This window comes from Canis lupus, chromosome 30, assembly GCF_003254725.2.
Source record: "Canis lupus dingo isolate Sandy chromosome 30, ASM325472v2, whole genome shotgun sequence".
Lineage (NCBI taxonomy): Eukaryota > Metazoa > Chordata > Mammalia > Carnivora > Canidae > Canis > Canis lupus.
This window is the reverse complement of record NC_064272.1, coordinates 15,525,470-15,548,196: the sequence shown is the minus strand read 5'-3', so window position 1 is coordinate 15,548,196 and position 22,727 is coordinate 15,525,470. Positions and strand designations below refer to the sequence as shown.

Sequence of the window (22,727 nt, the reverse complement as noted above, 5' to 3'; positions counted from 1 at the left end):
GAAAAGGAATGTACTTATTTACATTTTATGAAGATGATGCTGGCTGCTTACCATGAGAAAGTTGGAACTTGAAAGTTAAAAATGAGAATGGGAAAGCTGTGGAGAGATGCCAGTGGCTTGGTAGGCTAGGGTGGTGGTGAAGAGGAGGGAGTAAAGTACATGAATTTGAGATGTATGTTGAAGATAGAATCAAAAAGGACTTTTTATGTTCGAACAACGTGACTGCTTTTAGTTCTTTACTTGCCCCTGATGATGCTGTTTTGTATCTGCTATTCTCTTACTACCCCTCTCCCTATTTCCTCTAGCAGGCAAACTCCCTTGGGTCTTTCAAAACCTAGTTCAGAAGCTGTCACTATTACAGCATTGTTTGATGAATAGTTTATTAAGTCTTTATTAATTGCTTTGCTAGTTTGCTAGTTTGGTTGGTTGTAGTCAGACCTAACTTACAAGGTCAAGAAGCGAATGAGTGATTATGAAATGTATTCATCACCCAGAATTTGACCTCATCCTAAAGAGAAGCGATACAAAGGATTTTCATAAAGTTAAACATAACAATTCCCAATCAAATCTGGAAGACTGCATCCATGCTTCATGTCCTTACTCAAGGAAATAATTGTCCTCTAGAGGGTGCACATTACAAAACCTCTGAGTTAGATAAAACTGATTTTGTAGTAACATCAAACATCCCCCTCTATCTGCCGGTCACAGGAAAAATTCATTTTATATTCATGTATTTTTGAGCACTCTAGCATTACACTCACTATACTTTATTCATTTTTTGGCCTTTATGAAATATTATAAATTTTTCATGAATAGCTCAAAAAAATTATCAAGTATTTGGAATTAGAAATAGCTGTAATACTAAAAAAAATAACTGTAATAGTGTTCTTGTCTTTGTGTGTTTACTTCTTAATTTCACATGAAGCTTGCCTTTTGTTTTTTGTTTGGTTTTTTTTTATGAAGCTTGCCTTTTGTAATGACTTGTAGTTGATGGAAATAATTTTGTGTCTTCCTAATGATTTTCATTATGCTAATCTATGTAAATTTTATAATCCTCATCATTAAACTGAATATCTTGGAACTAATTTAAACTCTTGTTTATACTGCTCCACAAAATAGTTGTTTTATTCCAACTTTCTACTTTATTGTTTCAGTACTAAGAACTGAACTTATGTGATGAAAGTGACATAAAATTATGTAAATTCATTTTCTTTTAGTTTGATTTGTTAAAGCTAGTTAGAGTGTATTAATATAATAAAAGCTATTGGGTAATGTGGAATGCACATAAAGCAAAAATTTGTTATTAACATATAATTATATTTAGCAATAAATTACTCTGCCATGTATAGATTATCATCGTAGATAGTCAGGCCATGTTAGAAAAATGAAACTTAGACTTAAGGAGTAGAGAAATTTCTATTAGAACTTAAAATGAATATTAGCATTTATGTAATAATTAGAAAATATGATTATTTTTCTTGGGCTCTGTGACCAATAAAAGATTAACCACTGCAGAATTGGGGGGTCATTAACCAGTATTATTTCTTTGCATTTTACTTTTCTGTCAATTCTATGGAAATTGTAGTTTTGATCTGAAAGAAACGCTTCTATTGATTTTGGCCTTTTCATTTGTTTTTTGAATAATGATTAAGTATCAATGGCATTTCACCTATTTGTGCAAAGTTGCTTTGTATAAATGTATGGTTTTTGCATCTTAACAGTATTCACTTTTTATGGGGCAATGTGTAGGTTTTTTTTCATTTTAGTATCTCTTTCTAACACACAGGAATACTCTGAAGATAGTAACTCTGAGCCAAATGTGGATTTGGAAAATCAGTACTATAATTCCAAAGCGCTAAAAGAAGATGACCCAAAAGCAGCATTAAGCAGTTTTCAAAAGGTTTACTTTTTTTTATGATTGATTCTGTGTTTTAAAGTTTATTTTTTTAAACGATATCTTAGAGCAAGTAAGTTCCAAGTGATTTTATCTCAGAAGTGTGTTTTGGAGATCAAGTGATAATCCTGTCAATAAGTTTGCATTATGCAGTACAAAGAGATGTTCCAAAGGGGATGTCCTGTTGTTTTTTCTAGTCAAGCTATGTATATATATAGCAGGTCTGTTGTCCTGAAAAGCTAGTATGGTTTTGGCAGAAGGATACCAGCATGATGATCAATAGTATTATCCCTGCAATTTTGTTCCTCCATTGGGGGCCAGATCACACAGGTGTAGTTTCACTATTAAATAATGTGATTTCTTGACATCTGATACACCTTTGGATTTATTCTTACCAACGGATTATTCAGAGGGAAAAAAAGGGCTTCTGGGACTACGGAATAATTGAGCAGTAGTTCTTATTTAATTTTTTGATGAAGAAACTTCGAAATAAGCTCACTTACCCTTAGGCATTTTAAGATCTGTTTCTTTCTTAAAGCCTTTTAAAAATGGCCTTGAGAAATGGTGGAAATGTTTGTCATGTATATGATGTAAAATTAATTCAAAACAGATATTGGTGTCATTAGAAAATAACATTAGCATTAATTAAGACTAAACATGTCTTCTATGTTTTAGGTTTTGGAACTTGAAGGTGAAAAAGGAGAATGGGGATTTAAAGCACTGAAGCAAATGATTAAGATTAACTTCAAGTTGGTAAGATTTGTTTTGAGGGGCAATAATTATTTCATTATTAAATGAAATTTTGTGGGTAAAACCTCGTGGCAACAAAATGTCATTCTACCTCTTTAAAATAATTGTTGATATATTTCTCTATTTAGCCTACTTTTCATTTGTGATGACAGTAACACGAAGTAAAAATTCTGCATAGGAGTCAAACTTTTCTGTTTAAGAAAACTTATCCTCTAGATACATATCTGGCTGCATTATTAACAGAATGATTTTTCCACAAACTTAGTGTAATTTTGGAGTTTAGAAATTCTACTTTGTATTACAAGGAGTTCCTCTCATGGTAAGGGCCAAAACTAGCAATATTCTTAACTCCTCTCTTTGTCTGTCTCCCCTCAAATAATCCTTTGGTAAACCCAGGTGTCTTTATATATCTTGAAAATATATCTAGTATCTGACTGCTGCGTAACCATTTTACCTCTACTACTCTGGTCCAAGCCAACATTCATCTCTCATCTGGATGATTTCAGTAGCTTCTTAACTGGTTTTCTTACTTTTATCCATGCTTTATTAACAATCTGTTCTCCACAAGCAGCAGAGTGATCCTTCTGTTTTTGTTTTTAGAGTGATACTTTTAAAATATAGGTCAGATTATGTCATTCCTTTGCTCTACATCTTCTGATCCTACTTTCCTTAATAAAAATCCAGATTTTTACTATGGCCCATAAGGCCCTATGTCAACTTATCCTTTGCTACCTTTCTGATCTTATTGTGTCTTCTCTCCTTTACTGGGTTCCTTGCTGTCCTCATGTCATCCTAAGCATGTTCCTACTTGTAAACACTTGTATTTGCTGTTTCCTGTGCCCCAAATTCTCCTCTCAAATAGCCATGTGGCTCTTTTGAGAGTTCTTTCAGTGTTATCATATATCAGGATGGCTTTCCTCTTCCTTTTATGGCCTTCCTTTTATGTAAGACCAACTTACATAAAATCTCATCCTTCCCATCATCACTTATATTCATCTTACTTTTTCTTTTGAATGCATCACCACTTGGTCTGTTTACTTAGTGCCTTTCTGCTGCCTCATCCTCAGAGGCTATAAACTCCGTGAGAGCAGGACTTCGTTTTATTCACTGTTACATTCCTACCACCTGTAATAATGGCTGACATTTAGTAGATGCTCAAATATATTGTCGTATGAACTTGTAGAGAAGCTGGGATTGTCATGACACTGTATTCTTACAGAATTGCTGGTCTTAAGAGTGCAGAGTAGAGGTGGAGGGGAAAATAAAAAGATGAGAGGTCTAGGGACAGATATGAACCTTTAAGATCCCTAAGGATACAGGGGTTTTTTTCTTTTCTTTTCTTTTCTTTTTTTTTCTTTTTTTTTTTTTTTTTTGGATAGAGGTATTTTTGAGAAAAATATTAAGTGGAGCTTAGCAGAAATAAATACTTGCAAATGGAAGAATAGCTGATAATCTTTTTTTTCTTTTTTTTAAGATTTTATTTATTTATTCATGAGAGACACAGGCAGAAGGAGAAGCAGGCTCCATGCAGGGAGCCCGATGTGGGACTCGATCCTGGCACTCTAGGATCACATCCTGAGCTGAAGCAGACATGCTTAACCACTGAGGCCCCCAGGAATTCCGATAGCTGATAATCTATTACTACTTTCTTTTTTTTTCCTATCTCTATATTTCTCATATATCTCCTCCCGCTCCTCATTAACTTCTCTATCCCATCCATTTGAAATTAATTTTCAATTCCCTGAATTGACTATTGCCTTGTCCAGTTAACTTCCACTAATCTTGCATCCTATTCTTGACATACTCTGGCATCCTCACTGACCTTCAGTGGGAGGGGCCCTCCATTACATCTACAAAAACTATCCACAAAATATTTTAGTTCATTCTTCGCCCCCAAAATATCAAGACTATTCAAAATATGTTAAACATTAATAAGTATATTGTATGTTGCATTTAAATATAGTTAAAGACGAGAGAATGTCTATCTTGAATTTAACCTTTCTAGTTCTGCTGATATTCTCAAAAAATATCTTTATGTTGTACAAAGCTCTCGTGCTATCTTTTCATTTATTATTTGTGAAAATACTAAACACTCATACTATATTTAAATTCATAGTTTAGAAGGATATGGGAGGAGCATCAGGTGTCTCAAGGGACAGAGATTTTGACTAAACAATTTTAGTGACATTAAAAGCCCAACGCCTGGGTGGCTCAGTGGTTGAGCATCTGCCTTCAGCTCGGGTCGTGGTCCCAGGGTCTGAGATCAGGTCGTGCGTCAGGCTCCCTGCGAGGAGCCTGCTTCTCCCTCTGCCTGTGTCTCTGCCTCTCCCTGTGTCTCTCATGAATAAATAAATAAAAATAAAATCTTTAAATAAAAATAAAAGCCCAATGTTCAACTCTTAGGATTCTACGATTTGAAATAATACAAAGAGACTCTATAGAAAGCTGCTATCTTAACATACTAGCAGTGATTTAATTTTTGAGCTCATTTAAATACATGCTACCCTAAATAAATAAATAAATAAATAAATAAATAAATAAATACATGCTACCCTTAAAACTTGATTTTGCTATTTTACCTTGAGCCAAGAAGAAAGTAAGGGAAAAGATTATTTGTATTTTGTGTTATTTTGCCTGTCTTCCTTCTCTGCCTTTTATTTGCTCAAACAGCATCTGTGAATAAGTTGGGTATTATAAGAGTAGTTTCAGCTTCCATCCCTCATTTTCTAGTTGGATTCAGAATAGAACCCATGTTGTTATGTGAAGGTTTTGAGCAATAAAAAGTTGGAAGGGTTTGTTATCAACTGCTCTATGTTCACCAGTGTAATTTATCTAATCTTCCCTTAGTCTTTAAATATAATAACAGAATTAGTGAAAAATGAGTTTTAAAACTATTAGAGCATAAGGAAATGAATTCAAAACTAACTCTTTGCTAAAATCCTATTTCAGTATCTAGTTACAGTCTCAAAGCTAGGACAGTCCTGTTTCTGATTTGCCTTTGCCATAAAATATGTTCTTCTGTAACGTGGATTTTAACAGCTCACTGATAGGATATTACCTATTATTTTTCCTCGCATGGTACTGGCATTCTTGGAAATAAAAGTAGCTTAATATACGTAATTAAGGCTTTTCCCATTGTTCTGTCCACTTTTTCCCACCCACCTCAACTACTGTTTTCTTTTTTGTAAGTCAGTTCTTGCTTAGGTTTCAGGGAGTCTTCTCATGTTCATAAACAAATACGGTCTATTAGTCAAGAAAAACACTCTATCTGCTAATGCTCACCTCCTTGATTAAAAGTAGAGTAGAACCCAGTGAAAAAGGGATTAACAGCAGTTGGAGATTGTGGGGACAGTGCATGCAGGTTATCAGGTTGGACTCAAAAATTGACTTAAATGTACACTCTAAGGGAGAATAGACCATCCATGAAAATACTTAAGTGCTGGAAATTTGACTGGTAGTTCTTTATTTCCTCAGATCTCTCATGTTTCTTGGAATACTCACAGTAGTGCAAATAGTACGGCAAGGAATAGCAACATTAGCTACATATACTATTGAGTAGAGCCTTGGGAGGGAGGACTTTTCTTTTTTTTTTTTTTTTTAAGATTTTATTTAGGGATCCCTGGGTGGCGCAGCGGTTTGGCGCCTGCCTTTGGCCCAGGGCGCGATCCTGGAGACCCGGGATCGAATCCCACGTCGGGCCTCCGGTGCATGGAGCCTGCTTCTGCCTCTGCCTATGTCTCTGCCTCTCTCTCTCTCTCTCTGTGTGACTATCATAAATAAATAAAAATTTTTTTAAAAAAAAGCTTTAAGATTTTATTTATTTATTCATGAGAGACAAAAGAGGCAGAGACACAGGCAGAGGGAGGAGAAGCAGGCTCCATGCAAGGAGCCTGATGCGGGACTCAATCCCGGAAATCCAGGATTACACCCTGAATGAAAGGCAGATGGTCAACCACTGAGCCACCTAGGCATCTCGGGAGGACTTTTCTTGATAGGGGAATGAGTAGCTGGGCTTGAAAAGATTCCTTCACTTCACATTTTATCATTGAGCCATCCAATAATATGGGAGAAAAGAAACATACCACTATTCCTAGAGAGCTTTCTCATCAAGAGGTAAATCTTCAGGAGAGGATATAGCTGATACCTGTATAGTTGGTATCCAAGGCATTTGAAAAGTTGGATTTATTTATAATTTTTGGTCTGTGAATATTTTAGTGGTTCTTTTGATCTATAAATGTTTTTTGTGCAATGAGAACAATATCTGAAATTTTGAAAATCTATAAATTGTACTTTTTATCGAATAACTTCATAAATTTGGTTTGCATGTCAATAATCTAGAAATTTCAAATTTAAGCTAAAATGTTTAGTGTTTCTGTCATACATACTTTATCATAAAACTTTATTGTTTTTTAATTATGTAGTAATGCTATAATTTTAATCATATAGATATTTCAATACATAAATACATATCTAATAATGCATTTATCTTCTTTCTTGACAGACAAACTTTCCAGAAATGATGAACAGATATAAACAGCTATTGACTTATATTCGGAGTGCAGTCACAAGAAATTATTCTGAAAAATCCATTAATTCTATTCTTGATTATATCTCCACTTCTAAACAGGTTAGAATCTGGTTTTTCCCCTTGGTACTTATCAATGTGTTATTATTTATACTGTTATAACAAACCCTTCCAACTTTCTATAATTATTTATTTATATACTAAAGGCTTTTTTAAGGCTAGAGTTTCTAGCTAAGCAGTTATGCCAGGCATTGATATGCTTCAGAAATAATATAATACTATTTTCTTAATTATAGTACTAATTATACAATATTAAAAAGCAACAACTAGCTAAATTTCTTCAAATAATATCTTGAGATACATAATCTACACAATTTTTATAGGCTTAAACTCCCATATAGTTAGTATCATAGTTCCTTCCAAAAAACATCACCACTTCAGTTAGATTTATGTAGGTTTGATTAAAGATGCTTAAGAGAAGACCCTGTACTCATATTAGTACTTGGCATTACTCAATAGGTATTTAGTAGACGCTTTTACAAAGAATGAGTGGGTAATTAATGATGAAGAAACTATAGTGGGCCTTAGGAAGGATAGTGCTTTTGTTATTCTAGATTTTGGTTATTAAGAAAAGCAATGATGATTTTATTCTATTGCTAAGATAATTTTTAGTTGGATTGCTGTTCATAATCTTTTAAGCAACATAGCTTTCTTAAACACCGTGATCTGATGTTTTAGCACAAAAAGTATTCTCTATGTCATTTATTCTCCATGTCTTTTAGGATTTCTTAAAATATTTAATACTTTTAATACTTATAAAAAAATGTTCATGTCAGAATCTCTCTAGTCTTTTCTACTAGAAATCATTTTGAGTTAATTTATTACTTTTAATCTTATATCTAAAATACACGTAATGGAAATAGAGACAAATAAACTTACAATTGATCCTTGAACAACATGGGTGTTATGGGAGTGCCAAGCCCCTCCCCTCTGCCCCCCTGCCATGTAGTTGAAAATTCATGGTATAACTATTGACTTCTCAAAACTTAACTACTAATATAGCCTACTGTTGATCAAGAGCCTTACATATAATATAAACAGTTGATTGACGTATTTTGTATGTTATGTGTATACTGTATTCTTACAGTAAACTAGAGAAAAGAAAATGTTATGGAAAAAATCATAAGGAAGAGAAAATAGATTTATAATAATGTACTGTATTTACCAGAAAAAATTTATAAGTGGACCCGTGCAATTCAAACCCATGTTGTTCAAGGGTCAACTATATATGTTTCGTTAAAACATGAGTAGGTATTGGCACTAATTCTAAAGTTATTACATATTGAGGGGGCTTTTCTTATGTGGGGAAATGTTTTCTGAGTTTTACAAACAAGTGTCATCAAAACATTTTTGGTACACTATTTATAAATGTTATGCCAGATGTTGGGGGGGGGTTAATTTCAAACTTCAAGGTTGCGTGTTGCTTCGTGCTATTATATGTACACTTTTTGTCTTTTGAAAGTAAGAATAGATACTGGGTGGGCGTACTCAACTTATTCAGTATGCCATCAACAGTCATGAATAGATAGGAAGGTTTTCTGAAAGTATTAAACTTTCCTGTTTTCGTGGATCCTCTTGATCCTGTTAAATAGAGACCTAGAGAATCAGGTTTTCAAACGCACAGCCCAATGTGGTGGAAAGCGAGTACTTAGGGGAGCTTATCATAATACAAAATAAAATGATTTCCATGAAAAAAATGTCACACTCAGATTGGTAAATTGATAGTGTTTAGACACAGCTAAAATTATGCTAGACTTTTCCCTCTACCCAACTCCAGCAGTTTATCAGTACTTACGAGCCTGTAGTTCGGTTACTTGATTGATTACATTTATTGAAGAATTTTTGAGAGGTTATTCTTTGTTTCTTTAGCTGCTTGGCTAGTGTTTGCCACTTAATAGGTACCAAGTGAGAGTTGAGTAAATAAGATAAATGCTGTTAATAACAGCACAGCTAGATCAATGTGGATGTCATTCACTTCTGTCAATACAAGATGAGTTTACTAGATTAGAAAGGACAAATCTTTATTATTAGAGCATTAGATATTTTCTGGGTTTTATTTTTTAAAAACTCACATAAAAACAGATCTTGGCACTTTTTGTAAGTTTGGTCTCTGTTTTGCTGAAGTTTTGTTAAATTATAGACTGACACATTCGGAAACAGATTCTTATGTGTATTAAAGTTCAAAGATGCACTTTTAGTTTGCTCAAATTAACTTTATTAACAGGTACAAATTTGCTGTTTACAATTATAGAATTCTGATTTTTTATGTCAGATGGATTTACTGCAGGAATTCTATGAAACAACACTGGAAGCTTTGAAAGATGCTAAGAATGATAGACTGTGGTTTAAGACAAACACAAAGGTAACAATTACTTTTCTTTTTTGAAGAGTGGGAGGGTGTCCTTAATAAACTCTCCTAAAGATTCACACCTTTTCCTATTGAAATCTTTTAATTTTAATAAGTATGTTCTTTTACAGCTTGGGAAATTATATTTAGAACGAGAAGAATATGGAAAGCTTCAAAAAATTTTACGCCAGTTACATCAGTCCTGCCAGGTACCATTCTCTTTTTTTTTCCTCAATATTTCTTCATAATAAAGCATAAGAAAAATTTTATTTGAAACTTACTTGGGGGGCAGCCCGGGTGGCTCAGTGGTTTAGTGCTGCCTTCAGCCCAGGGCATGATCCTGGAGTCCTGGGATCCAGTCCACGTCGGACTCCCTGCATGGAGCCTGCTTCTCCCTCTGCCTGTCTCTCTCTTTGTGTCTAAATAAATAAATAAATAAATAAATAAATAAATAAATAAATAAAATCTTTAAAAAAAAAAAAAGAAACTTGGGGATGTTTTTGTTCAAGAAACATCCCCATGGGACGCCAGGGTGGCTCAGCGGTTGAGCGTCTGTCTGCCTTCGGCTCAGGGCATGTCCCTGGGGTCAGGGATCCAGTCCCACATGGGGCTCCCCACAGGGAGCCTGTTCTCCCTCTGCCTGTATCTCTCATGAATAAATAAATAAATAAAATCTTTAAAAAAAAAAAATCGTCCCCAAAACAAAAATTGGCAAATAAGATACCAAAAAAAGCTCGGTTTTTCTTAGTGTTATATTTCTTCTTGTTTTAATTAAATCATTATTTTTGTGGAGTGAAGCACAGGTATCCACAAATAGACTAGGCATTAATACTTATTTATTAAGAATAAGCCTTTCATGGGATGCCTGGGTGGCTCAGGCAGTTGAGCATTTGCCTTTGCCTCAGGGCATGATCCTGGAGTTCCTGGGTAGAGTTCCGCATTGGGCTCCCTGCATGGAGCCTGCTTCCCCCTCTGCCTATGTTTCTGCCTCTCTTTCAGTGTCTCTCATGAATAAATAAATAAAATCTTTAAAAAAAAAAACCTTTCATGTTTAGTTACAGATCCTGTGAAAATCGGAGAGAACACGTAATACATGTAATATATGTATGAGAGATATGTAATAAAGATATTTCATATTCTATTTTATAATATGTGAATCTTCTATAACAGTACTGTCCATTAGAACATCATGTGATAACTAGAAACTAGAAACATTCTGTATCTGCACTAATATGATAGTGCCAGTTGTACATGTCCTCAGGCAGTTAGTGTGCCTGAATTTTTAATTTTACTTTTAATTTAAATTTGAATAGCCACATGATCTGGACAGTACACCTCTGTAACTTTTTAACTGTGGTTATACTTTTGTATTTTTTTTGTCTTGATCAATAAGTTATTTCATATTGGTTTACAATTTATATGGGAATACTGTTTTAAATGTTTTTAAGCTCTTCCTATGCTACATACTATTTTAATTTTATATGTTATTTCTACAAGTGGGAGAAAAGTTGATCAGGAAAGTGTTCTAAATCACCTGCAGATATTTTTGTTTACTTTTTTTTTTTTTTTTTTTTTTTCCAATTTTTAAAGAAAATGTTTTCAGGGATTCCTGGGTGGCTCAGAGGTTGAGCATCTGCCTTCGGTTCAGGGTATGATCCCAGGGTCCTGGGATCAAGTCCCACATCAGGCTCCCTGCATGGAGCCCACTTCTTCCTCTGCCTGTGCCTGTGCCTCTCTCTCTCTCTCTCTCTGTGTGTGTGTGTCTCTCATGAATAAATGAATGGGGTCTTTTAAAAAAAAATGTATTTATTTCATAATAGTTTTGCTTCATAAAGCAAATTAGTTATATATGAATTCTTTCTTACCTACACAGTCTTAGAAAAGCTTAATCTGATGCATAAACAACTATGAGTTCAGTTCCACAGTGGAAAAGTGAAAAAAGTGGAAATGGTAAGAGAAGCCATTTCTGAATGGAAGAGGGTCTTTCAGTGTGTGTGTGTGTGTATATATATATATATATATATATAAGAGAAAGTCCTCTGGAGAAATTTTTGCTCAGGTTATTTTGGAACATAAGAAGATTCTATCTGATAATGACAATAGCAGAAACATGATAATCTAGATGTACAAATTATGTCTTATATGTCATATGTTGTACTCTGGTTGTAACTCATTAGTGAATGACTAAACAATTCAGTTGGAAAATCAAATAATACATTTTGGCTTTGTGTAAGCGCTTGATATTTGATTCTCAGACTGTGGCCCATATGCTGTTTTTCATGGTCTGTAGTTTCTGGGCTGTTGGTAATTTTTCAAAGTTGAACTAACATGTTACTCCTTTAACATCCCTTAGCAGAGTTAGTCACTTTCTTTTCCATTCTTCTGGGTATTTGCTTCATGGTTCATACTTCAACTAGAATCATGATCATTTATTTATATTGTAATTTATCTGCTGACAGATTAATTTTCTAGATTGTGAACTTTTGGAGGAGAGGAACATTAGCTTATATTTAATTGTGTATTTCTCCAAGGTAGAACAGTGCCTAGCACTAGGAAGGCACTTGGAACTACTTTTTGATCAGATCAGTGAATATAAAGTAGTTGTGAAGATTTGAGGAAGACTGAAGAATCTCCTAGATAGAAACAAACATTACAATGTTTTATACATTAAAAAAAAGTACATCTGGTCACTTTTCTCTTATTGAAAGACTAGGAAGTACAAAGGATGTGTACATTCTGTTTTTGGCTATGAAAGGTAGTGTTCTTAGTATTCAAGATCTCAATTATGGTGCGTTTTCACACATAATTAGTATTACAAATGTAAAGATCTCACGCTAACTCAAAAATTACTAGGTTGACTGTGAATTCCATTTTGACTAAAGGTCATTATTTACTTTCCTAGACTGATGATGGAGAAGATGACCTGAAAAAAGGTACACAGTTATTAGAAATATATGCTTTGGAAATTCAAATGTACACAGCACAGAAGAATAACAAAAAACTTAAAGCACTCTATGAACAGTCACTTCACATCAAGTCTGCCATCCCTCATCCACTGATCATGGGAGTCATCAGAGGCAAGTTTTGTTTGGAGAAGGGTGGGCAGTGTCACAGGAACTTACCAAGGCATCATTATATATGACTAAATAACTGAGGTTGTTTCTGTGTTAGTGAAAACAAATGGCAAAGTTACCAAAATCAATGAAATGATCTTGTCTTAGAAATAAGAAGTTGAATTTTTTTTCTTGTATACTTTTATGTCAGTGAAATACTTCAATAGGAAATTTACCATCAGAAGTTCTATTTTTGTGACTATGGGGTAGGGAAGAGGGAAAGAAAAAGTTCTATTCTTGAATTATAATGATACACATAAAATTACTTTGTGCCTGAACTGAGAATAAAGATTCGCAAATGCTTGTTGGATGTTTAATGAAGAGCTGCTTTTTAGAATTAAAGTGAGTACTGGGGCACCCAGGTGGGTCAGTCATTTAAGCAACTGACTTGATTTTGGCTCAGGTTATCATCTCAAGGTTGTGAGATCAAGTCTCGCATCTCCCTTTCCTTCTCCCCTCCCCCCACCCTCTGTACCCTCCTCTAAGAAAAAGAATTAAAATGAGTACCTTGGGCTGGTACAATTCAGGCTATAGAATTAAAAGACTGGAAAGCCACTATCCTAATTTTCATTTGATTTTTATAAAGTGCTCAATCTTTCTACAGAACTGCAAATGCCCTTTTATCCTGTTTTGTTCTTTATAGAATGTGGTGGTAAAATGCACTTGAGAGAAGGTGAATTTGAAAAGGCACACACTGATTTTTTTGAAGCCTTCAAGAATTATGATGAATCGGGAAGTCCAAGACGAACCACTTGCTTAAAATATTTGGTGTTAGCAAATATGCTAATGAAATCGGGAATAAATCCATTTGACTCACAGGAGGTATGTGTGTGTTCATTTCTATTAGCTGTGTTTTGTGGAAATGTTACTGTTTCTTTTTACATATAGCATACTTTATTTGTTTGTTTATTTATTTATTTATTTATTTTACTGTTCTTAGGCCAAACCGTACAAAAATGATCCAGAAATTCTAGCAATGACGAATTTAGTAAGGTAAGATTTTATATTTCAGTTAAGGTAAATCTCATAAAGCAGTGAATTAGAGGGGAAGAAGAGAGAAATTTTGAGAATTCAGTTAATACTCTTAAATTTACTCTTGTATTTTGGTTTGAAATATTCCAAAATTTGTGAAATTTTTTATCTTTTGAAGTCATTTATTCTGTTCAGTAGTCACAAGATTTTATACAGTATTGATTTATATAGTACAGTACTGGCTACTTGCCTTTTTTCTCTTCTTATCCACATGTGTGTGTGCTAGTTTTCAGTGGAAAGCTGACAATAGATGCTTTAAAACAATTTCACAGTGTTTGCTGTTTCTAACTGCCTTAATCCTAAATAAAATTATGAATTGGTCCACATAAATAAAATATTTTCAACAAGACAATGTCTTTATTCACACATTTTCTCAATTGACAAGATTTAAAAATCATTTTTAAAAAGTTTCCCTCAGATAATTTTCTCAGGTGAGGAGCAGAGAAGTACTGGTAAGAAACCCAAGGATTTATTGATGACTTTCATGAAGAATGGTATGGTTAGCAACTGAAAAAGGTGCTATGATCAATTAGTATTAAATAAAATTATAGAAGATAAAACAAAGTGGAAAACCTAGAAAATAAAGCCTCTTTTTGCAAAAGAAAACAGTGAACAAGAAAAATTTACCTCTGGCCTGGGAATAAATGGAGTTTAAGTTTCTTCAAGTCTTTCATTTTAGATTGTGCAGCTGAGTTTACCAAGACAAAAAGAATATTGTTAGGGACAGAGGGTAGGGTGGGGTTTTTTGCATATGTATGTAGATAACTTAAGTGAACAGACATTCTTTTATTTTTTTTATTTTTTTATTTTTAAGATTTTATTTATTTATTCAAGAGAGACACACAGAGAGAGAGAGAGGCAGAGACACAGGCAGAGGGAGAAGCAGGCTCCATGCAGGGAGCCCGACGCGGGACTCGATCCCGGGTCTCCAGGATCACGCCCTGGGCCAAAGGCAGGCGCCCAACCGCTGTGCCACCCAGGGATCCCCGACATTCTTTTAATAGTCTTTTATGATTTAAAAGTACTGTTAGACTATAAATTATGAGTCACCCATATATATATTTGGAGGAAAAGCTTATTACATGATATTAAGTTCCTATGTAAAATGTCCTCATTTATTTTGTTTTTATCTGGCTATAGGTTTTACAAATTACTGGGTTTGTTTAAGGAAACTTTAATTCTAGCTGTAAAAAATAAAAATGATTTTACTTTAAGAGGATGAAACATAGGAGATAAAAACTCTAAATTGCAGTATTAAAAAATCAATTTCTTTGGGGTGCCAGGGTGGTTCTGTCAGTTAAACATCTAATTCTTGATTTTAGATCAGTTCTTAATCTCAAGGTCATGAGTTCAAGCCTCTTGCTGGGCTCCATATCAGCGTGATTTAAAAAATAATAATAATAATTTAATTGTTTATTTCTGTAGTTTATTTTGGTACGTATTTGTTGAATTATGTTGATTTTAGTTATGAAAGGAGATTTCTCCACCTTTATTTCAAATGGTTTATTCCATCAACATTTGGCCACATTAACTGAAAGATAATTTGGTTAGAGATTTACTTCATAATACTTGAGAAAAAATGTTTATAAAGTTAAATTGCTAAGCAACAGTTTAAACTTTTTTTTTTATTAGGATTTTATTTATTCATTCATGAAAGACACAGAGGGAGACAGAGACATAGACAGAGGTAATATATTACCAGTAGGGAGCCTGATGTGGGACTCAAACCTAGGACCTGAGCCAAAGGCAGATGCTCAACTACTGAGCCACTGAAGCACCCCAACAGTTTAAACTTTTAAAACTCTTAAAGAAAAATTGAGGGAGAGTTTTGCCCTAGACATTAATATTTCATCTAAATTAAATTGGTTAAATACATTAAAATGGATTAAAAGATTGATTTATCAGACCTTTAAAAAACAGTAGCTATGTTTATATATTATATAACTTATTATAGTGAAACCTCCATGTTGGAACTCAACTGATTTTAATGGTAAATTTTGACCCAGACAAGTGGTCTATGGTGTCCCACATTTCATGTAAGATTTATTTTTTTTAAGATTTTATTTATTTATTCATGAGAGGCAGAGGCAGACACATAGGCACAGGGAGAAGTAGGCTCGCCCAATGTGGGACTCGATCCCAAGACCCCGGGATCACACCCTGAGCTAAAGGCAGACGCCCAACAACAGAGCCACCCAGGCATCCCTCATATAAGATTTTTTCTTCCTAAGTCACTTAAATAGTGGAAGAATGTCACTTAATTAAAATATACACATGTGCAAGTATTTTCATTACTTGAATATATCCTCCTATAATATATATTACAATAATGTATTTGGGGTAGGTGAGAAAGTAATGCTTCCTAATTTTATCTTCCTAGTCAGTTGCCAGCAGACTAGAGGAAAATAATTCCTGTTGAAGCACTTGAATCACCTGCCCCTAACATGAAGTTACATTGCGACCCAACAGATGGAAGCACAGCAGAGGGCGTGCAGAATGGCTGATGATATGTCTTACATATAAAGCAGACAGTGGTGCCATATCCAGAAGGTTGGCTTCTTCCTTCTCAGCACCTTTAGCAGTCCCCATAGTGCCCTACAGAGTTATTTTAAGAATAGATAATAGACACCTCAGAGAATTATGAATATAAATCAGCCTTTGGCCTTCTGCAGCAGGGTCCATCACTCTCCTTTGTGTGTGTCCCATTTGGCACTAATTACCTACCACTGATATTTCTGCTGTATAACTCAGTGGAATTTTAAGGCTAGAGAAAATTTACAATCAGATACTCCCTTTGCAGAGTGTTAGCAGTTGCTGGTAGCTTTCTAGAAGATAAAAATTAGGAAGCTACATTTCTGAATGATTTTCAGAGAGGATGTGTAGTGTCTTATTTCAAAGATAAGGCCAAACTCCTCCATACAGTAGTATGCATAAAACTTCGTTTCTTAGGGACTAAATGATAAATGCACAGTTTGAAAGTATCAAACATTAAACAGTTATTATATCTGTCAGTTTTTAACAGTGCTAAGATTTGAGATTTTAGTGAGTAAATATAGTGTATGACCCCAGAAGATTTATTTAATCTTTCCTTTATAAAACCAAAAGCATCAAAAAAGAAATTCATTTTATTTGCAAAAGGGTATGTGTGTTTAATTCTGATTTCTATGACAAACTACAATGTAATTTATATTATTACATTTGAGAAATAGGCTTTTTGGATTATCTGAGTTAATACATGACCTCTTTGTGTTTGACAAGATTTATACTTTTTCTTTTAGTGCCTATCAGAATAATGACATTACTGAATTTGAAAAGATTCTGAAAACAAATCACAGCAACATCATGGATGATCCTTTCATTAGGGAACACATTGAAGGTATGTTCTTTCTACTAACTGAATTCAGTTACCTCCTTTGCTTGCCACTGTCAAAAAGTGCTTCTTAATGGATCTGCATGTTTTCCTCTGTGTTGCTAAGTATAGAAATGTTTCTAAATGCTGTCACAGAATAGGATATTATTTAAAATTATGAAGCTGTTGTAAATTATTCACCAGTTTCCTGCTGTTAATTAACATAATCAATTTCTAATATGTCCATTTCATTTAAGGTGGCTGTCCCTTTACCTTTTTATTTTAATTTAGATATTATTGCATGTTTATTACTGATATTTAGGTTCACAGTTCATTTTTAGGAGTTAGGACAAGTAACAAAAGCTTTAAGAAGTCTGCTATAGGTGATACAGAGATGCATTTATTTGAAGGGTAGTAGGCTAATGTACCAGTAAGTGTATGAGATTTTTAGTAAGTTCTGTTGGACTAACAAGGACAAAAATCATTCCTTGTTCTGGGACCTCTTTTGTACCTCCAGTGTTCCCACCTGTTATGGATCTATTTGAGGGTTTTTAAATGACCATTTGGAACAACTCAAATACTTAAATTCCAGATGCATCAGGAAAATCTGAAGAATACTTTGGAAGTAATGTTCTTTCTCTCCCCCCCTTCCTTTCTCTTTCATTCAGCAGACATTTTAAAAATTCTTGTAGGAAACTAGAATGATATTACCCATAGTGGATATAGGAAAACTTAGAAGTACTGTATATGAACTCCAGTCTAGTTTTTTGTTATTTTTTTTAAGGCACTTGTCTTTGAAGAAATTGGAGAAAATTACAAGATCATTGTAAAAATATATTACTCTAGGCTTTGAGAGAGCATAAAATAAGAGACTTGACTGGCATGAATCAGAGCTTCTTGAAAGATGTTAACTATAGAGGAAATGATGAGCAGTGTGGTGTATTATTGAGAAGGCAAGAGACTATTTTAGGTAGCATCACAACATAAGCAAAATCAGGGAGGTGGGAACAAAAAATGATGGGAAAGTCAGCCTCTAGTCTTAATCTGTGTATGTTGGACCCAGATATTTTTGGATCCAGATACCTTATGTCCAAGGCACCTGGCTGGCTTAGTCAGTAGAGCATGTTACTCTTGATCTTGGGGTGATGAGTTTGAGCCCCCTGTTGGGCATAGAGCTTACTTAACAAACCAAAAAAGCCAAATATGCTATGTCCTTGCCAGGCAGAAAGATGTATTTTGAGAAAATAATTGATATAGTTAATTATTATGATTTAGAGTACATAATGTTTAGTGAAGATATACAAACTGTTAAATTTATTTTCATTTTTGTCTTTTCTTTCAGAGCTTTTACGAAACATCAGAACACAAGTGCTCATAAAATTAATTAAGCCTTACACAAGAATACATATTCCTTTTATTTCTAAGGTACTTAATATTCATGGACCTTAATATTTACAATTTGTAGTTATAAATGCAGCATATTTAAAAATGATTTTTGGTAACATTTTATAATACATTTTCAAAATACAACATAACTTAGGGCTTTCCTTTTCATTCTGTGTTTTCTTGGCATAAATTAACAATAAAGAGAAATAAGGAGTCATTAAATTTCTTTTTAAAGATTCCTCAGCCTCAGAGAACATCAGAAGACAGAGTAGTGGCTAAAATATGTAATTGATGTAGTGTTGACCCAACCACAATAAAATTATGGTAAGAATGTACTTTAAAAGTTACAAAGTTTAAAAAAATAAAAATTACAAAGTTAAATATGATCAGATCTGTGTTCTCAGGAATATTTTCATGTGATAATGAGATTTGTCTTAACCTTTCTTTTCATTATATTTCTTTTAAGTGGTAGAAATAAATTTAAAATTAGAATATTCATTATCATAAAGCCTTTAAAGAAGTTAATTAGTAGAATTATAATGAGTCTTTTGTCTTAGGAGTTAAACATAGATGTAGCTGATGTGGAGAGCTTGCTGGTGCAGTGCATATTGGATAAGTAAGTACTTGGCTCTATCTTATCACAAAATGTTTAGGACCATAACATTTGAATAATGGGAGCAAAGATAGCAATAGAATTCTTGAGTTTTCAAAAAAGCACCCCTTGGCTAGGATTTTCTATTAAAAGAGATATATTATGTATGCATGGTGGCTTTTTGTGAATGAGTAAATATATTAAGCCCTTGATCTCTGAAAAAGTTGTAAATGGTTTTCAGTAAGATTTCTGATTCTGTATATGACCCGTGTCTAGTTAGTGAATAGTATTTTTTTAAAAGTATAAGATATGGTATAGAATAGTTTTGAAATTATATTTTTCTTGAAAGCAATATGATACTTAAAGCTTCACAAATTAGTCACTTTGCTCCTGATTAATCATATAAGTCTTTGCCTCTTGGTTCTTTTAGTGAAATTGATGAAAGGTAGCTCAATTCCAGTTTCTGTCTAAAGTTTTATAAGGCGATGAATGAAATAAGTAATCCTGAATTCAGTCACTTAGTGGAGGCAGCAGTTTTTTCTTTTGCATTTATTGATATTCTAAATATTTTATGAAACAGTCTAAAAGATACACTCAATGAAAATGGTTTGTAGACATGTCTTCTTTTATTTATTTATTTCTAGCACTATTCATGGCCGAATTGATCAAGTCAACCAACTCCTTGAATTGGATCACCAGAAGAGGGGTGGTGCCCGATATACTGCACTAGATAAATGGACCAATCAACTAAATTCTCTCAACCAGGCTGTAGTCAGTAAACTGGCTTAACAGAGAACAAGCTTTTACAGACGTACTTAATGCAACAGTGCAGAGATGTAATCCTTAAAAAGAACTGGGAATGGCAAAACTACTGTCGGTTGATGTGTCCTGAAAATTATTGGAGTTATGGCAGAAGTGCTTTTTTTGATCAACTGGTTTGTGTTTTGCTGCTGCATTTATCCCAAGAAAAACAGCTTTAATCTCCAGAAGAAAACCAAAATGCCATGGGATTTATGCTGTATTGACATCTTGCCCTAAACATACAACATCATAGTAATTTGTCATGGGCAACATGACCAGAGAGAAGATTTTTGTCATGATTTTAAATACACTGACATGTTACTGTTGGTTAAATTTAAACATGTTTTACCTGCAGAAATTCTCTCACAAATAACCTGCAATAACTTGAAATGCATACCCTTTTGAACACTTCCTTTTCTCATGTATAAATTAAAAATGTTTGCTGCATTTTGCAAAATGTCAATTCTCCAAAAAATGTGTCCGTATATTTCTGTACCTGCAGTGTAGTAAAGGTTTAGATGAAACCCCATAATTATAGTGGCATACTGTCACTTAGGTTTCAAGCAGCAAAATAAACAGTGCAGCTCAGAAATTGTAGTTTGGTTCTTGATGTGTTTTTATTACATTTGGGGTTTTTTGTTTTTTAGTACCTTAGAAAATTATTTTATCTTCAGTTAATGATTTTAAAAAGCCTGGGAGCAAATAAGTTGGTTATTTGCTTTCAAGTTTTTTAAAGTAGTCTTTATTGATAAAGTAAGGAGAACTAGTTTCTAACAAAACACTTGCATAGTACTTACTTTGACAGTGATGCTTTAAAGGAATAAAATTCTTTTTTTTTTTCTAAGAATGATATTCCTTTTTAAAAACAAATTCTAACTCAGAATGTTCACTTTAAACAAATATGCCAGAACATAGACAGCTAAATGAATGTTACCCTGTATAGTGATCATGCTGGGAAATTATTTCCTAATTCCAGCAATCTACCATTGCTCAAAACCTCTTGGGTTTTGCTCTTTTAGAATTGCATTCAGAGCTCATTTAAGTGATACGCACTATTAACTTATGATACACATGTTTAAGAAAACAAAAAGTATCATTAAGCTTGATTTTTTTTTTAATTTTTTTTTATGGTCACCATCATTTGGCACCAAATGACTTTGGACAGTTTCCAAAAATTAATCTGTCTTGAGGTAATAGTAGAAAGTATGCATCTGGCTTTGAAGGCGATCCCAAAAGAGTTTGAAAGGTATTTTGAGCAGTGGTAGCATAGTTAGGATAATGAACTGTGGCCTTCCACGGTAACTACCGTAAAGGAGACACAGCTCATTTGAATGTATTGAGTTTTGGATGTATTTGTTTCATTAAAAAAAAAAAAAAATCACATTATTTTATAGTGTCAAAAGGAAGAACTAAGATTAAGATAATTTCTTTGGTTTTTCTATTGCTTGTTATTATGTAAAAAGAAGTGAGTGGCAGTTCAGAAGGAAGACTGTTGTAACTGAAGAATGACAACCAAGAATTTTTGATCATTTAAATCAGATTTTATAAACAGTGGAAGGAGCATGGACTTAAAACAAGGCATGCTTATTCGGTTTTGTCAAAATTTTACGAAAATATGTGATATATATTTATACTAAAACTATATAATCCTTAGATTTAGGAAAGCAATCAGTTAATGTCTTTAGCAGATTAAAGCAGTATTAAATACAGGTGCAACTTGGAAATTGTAGAAAACTGAAAGAAAACGAAAGACAAAATGTCTCTGGTAGGGAATAAAAAAGTTTAAGATATTATAAAATTATGTGTATTTTCTTCTCTTTTACATACATCATTTGTGAAAAATGTGCTAAATTTTTTTTACAGGAGTGATAATAATTAGGACTTATTTTTCAATATAATTTGGAGACCCTTTGTTACCCAAATAAAATTGACAAGTTTCTGTGCCTGTATTCAAATATGTATGCATGTGACAACTGTGGGAAAAGGCCCTGCTTAACTTTGAGTTGATGGAATTAGAATTTAAAGGATTTGAACCATGTGATTTAACCTTTGCATTCAATTCCAACCTTCACAATGCCCAGTTCACCTGTGATATCCTTGCCCTGTGGCAGTAGTGCATCTTCCAGTTTCTAGAGGGAAAGCATGCACTTACTCTGGGAAACTGGGCTAAGCGTATAACAATATCCAAAGTTATACCGTAATCTTTAATGTAATTGTATGTATTATATAGGCTTTGTTTAATATTCCCTAAATATAAGTTCTTTTTTAAAAATTATTTGCCACATTTGTTTTAGGACAGAGGTTTTTGATACATCTTAACAGTCTGACTAACTTAAAGTTATTTTTATTTTTTTCCCATTAAATGTGTTCTGTGTTCCTGTGCATCTTATAGAGTTGAAATCTTTTTTTGAGATTGCCTATCAAAATATAACTAAATTTAAGAGAAGTAAAAAATTAATTGGCAAATTTTGAATTACTGATTAAATCTTTCCTTCTGTGAAAACTATAGTAACAAGTAGTTTATATCGTATTGTAATGTGTTTATCGCCTTTTTCTTTTACCCCAAACCTGGAAAAACTTACTCCACAACAAACTTTGGCTGCTATTTGAGAGTCATAGATAAATGTCTGCTACAAGAGCTGAATTTCCACTACTTTTTCTGGCACTTAGAGTAATTTTTTTTTTTTTTTTTAGTAGTCTCTATGCCCTATGTGAGGCTTGAATTCTTGACCCTTGAGATCAAGATTTGCATGCTTCACAAATTGAGCCAGCTAGGTGCCCCTCAAATAACTTTAAGATGAGATGAATATGTATGCACTAAGACTTGCTCAAGACTATGGAGAATCTGAGACTCTGGTTTCACATTAGGGTATAATTT

General features: G+C 33.6%; 1 protein-coding gene across 2 annotated transcripts in view; it reads left to right on the top strand.

Annotated features, from left to right (window-relative positions):
- Window positions 1-21,798, top strand: part of COPS2 (COP9 signalosome subunit 2) — a 33,055-nt gene extending 11,257 nt beyond the window's left edge. The window contains exons 2-13 of one of the 2 annotated variants that reach the window (XM_025472853.3): window positions 1,787-1,900; window positions 2,570-2,647; window positions 7,146-7,271; window positions 9,502-9,591; window positions 9,708-9,785; window positions 12,479-12,653; window positions 13,333-13,511; window positions 13,630-13,682; window positions 17,000-17,097; window positions 18,413-18,495; window positions 19,014-19,072; window positions 19,693-21,798. In XM_025472853.3, the coding sequence (XP_025328638.1) occupies window positions 1,787-1,900; window positions 2,570-2,647; window positions 7,146-7,271; window positions 9,502-9,591; window positions 9,708-9,785; window positions 12,479-12,653; window positions 13,333-13,511; window positions 13,630-13,682; window positions 17,000-17,097; window positions 18,413-18,495; window positions 19,014-19,072; window positions 19,693-19,837 (1,278 nt within the window). In that variant the 3' untranslated portion in view covers window positions 19,838-21,798. Of the gene's footprint in view, window positions 1-1,786; window positions 1,901-2,569; window positions 2,648-7,145; window positions 7,272-9,480; window positions 9,592-9,707; window positions 9,786-12,478; window positions 12,654-13,332; window positions 13,512-13,629; window positions 13,683-16,999; window positions 17,098-18,412; window positions 18,496-19,013; window positions 19,073-19,692 lie in introns of both variants that reach the window. The other variant, XM_025472852.3, reaches the window with a different exon arrangement.
- Window positions 21,799-22,727: the final 929 nt, after the last annotated feature.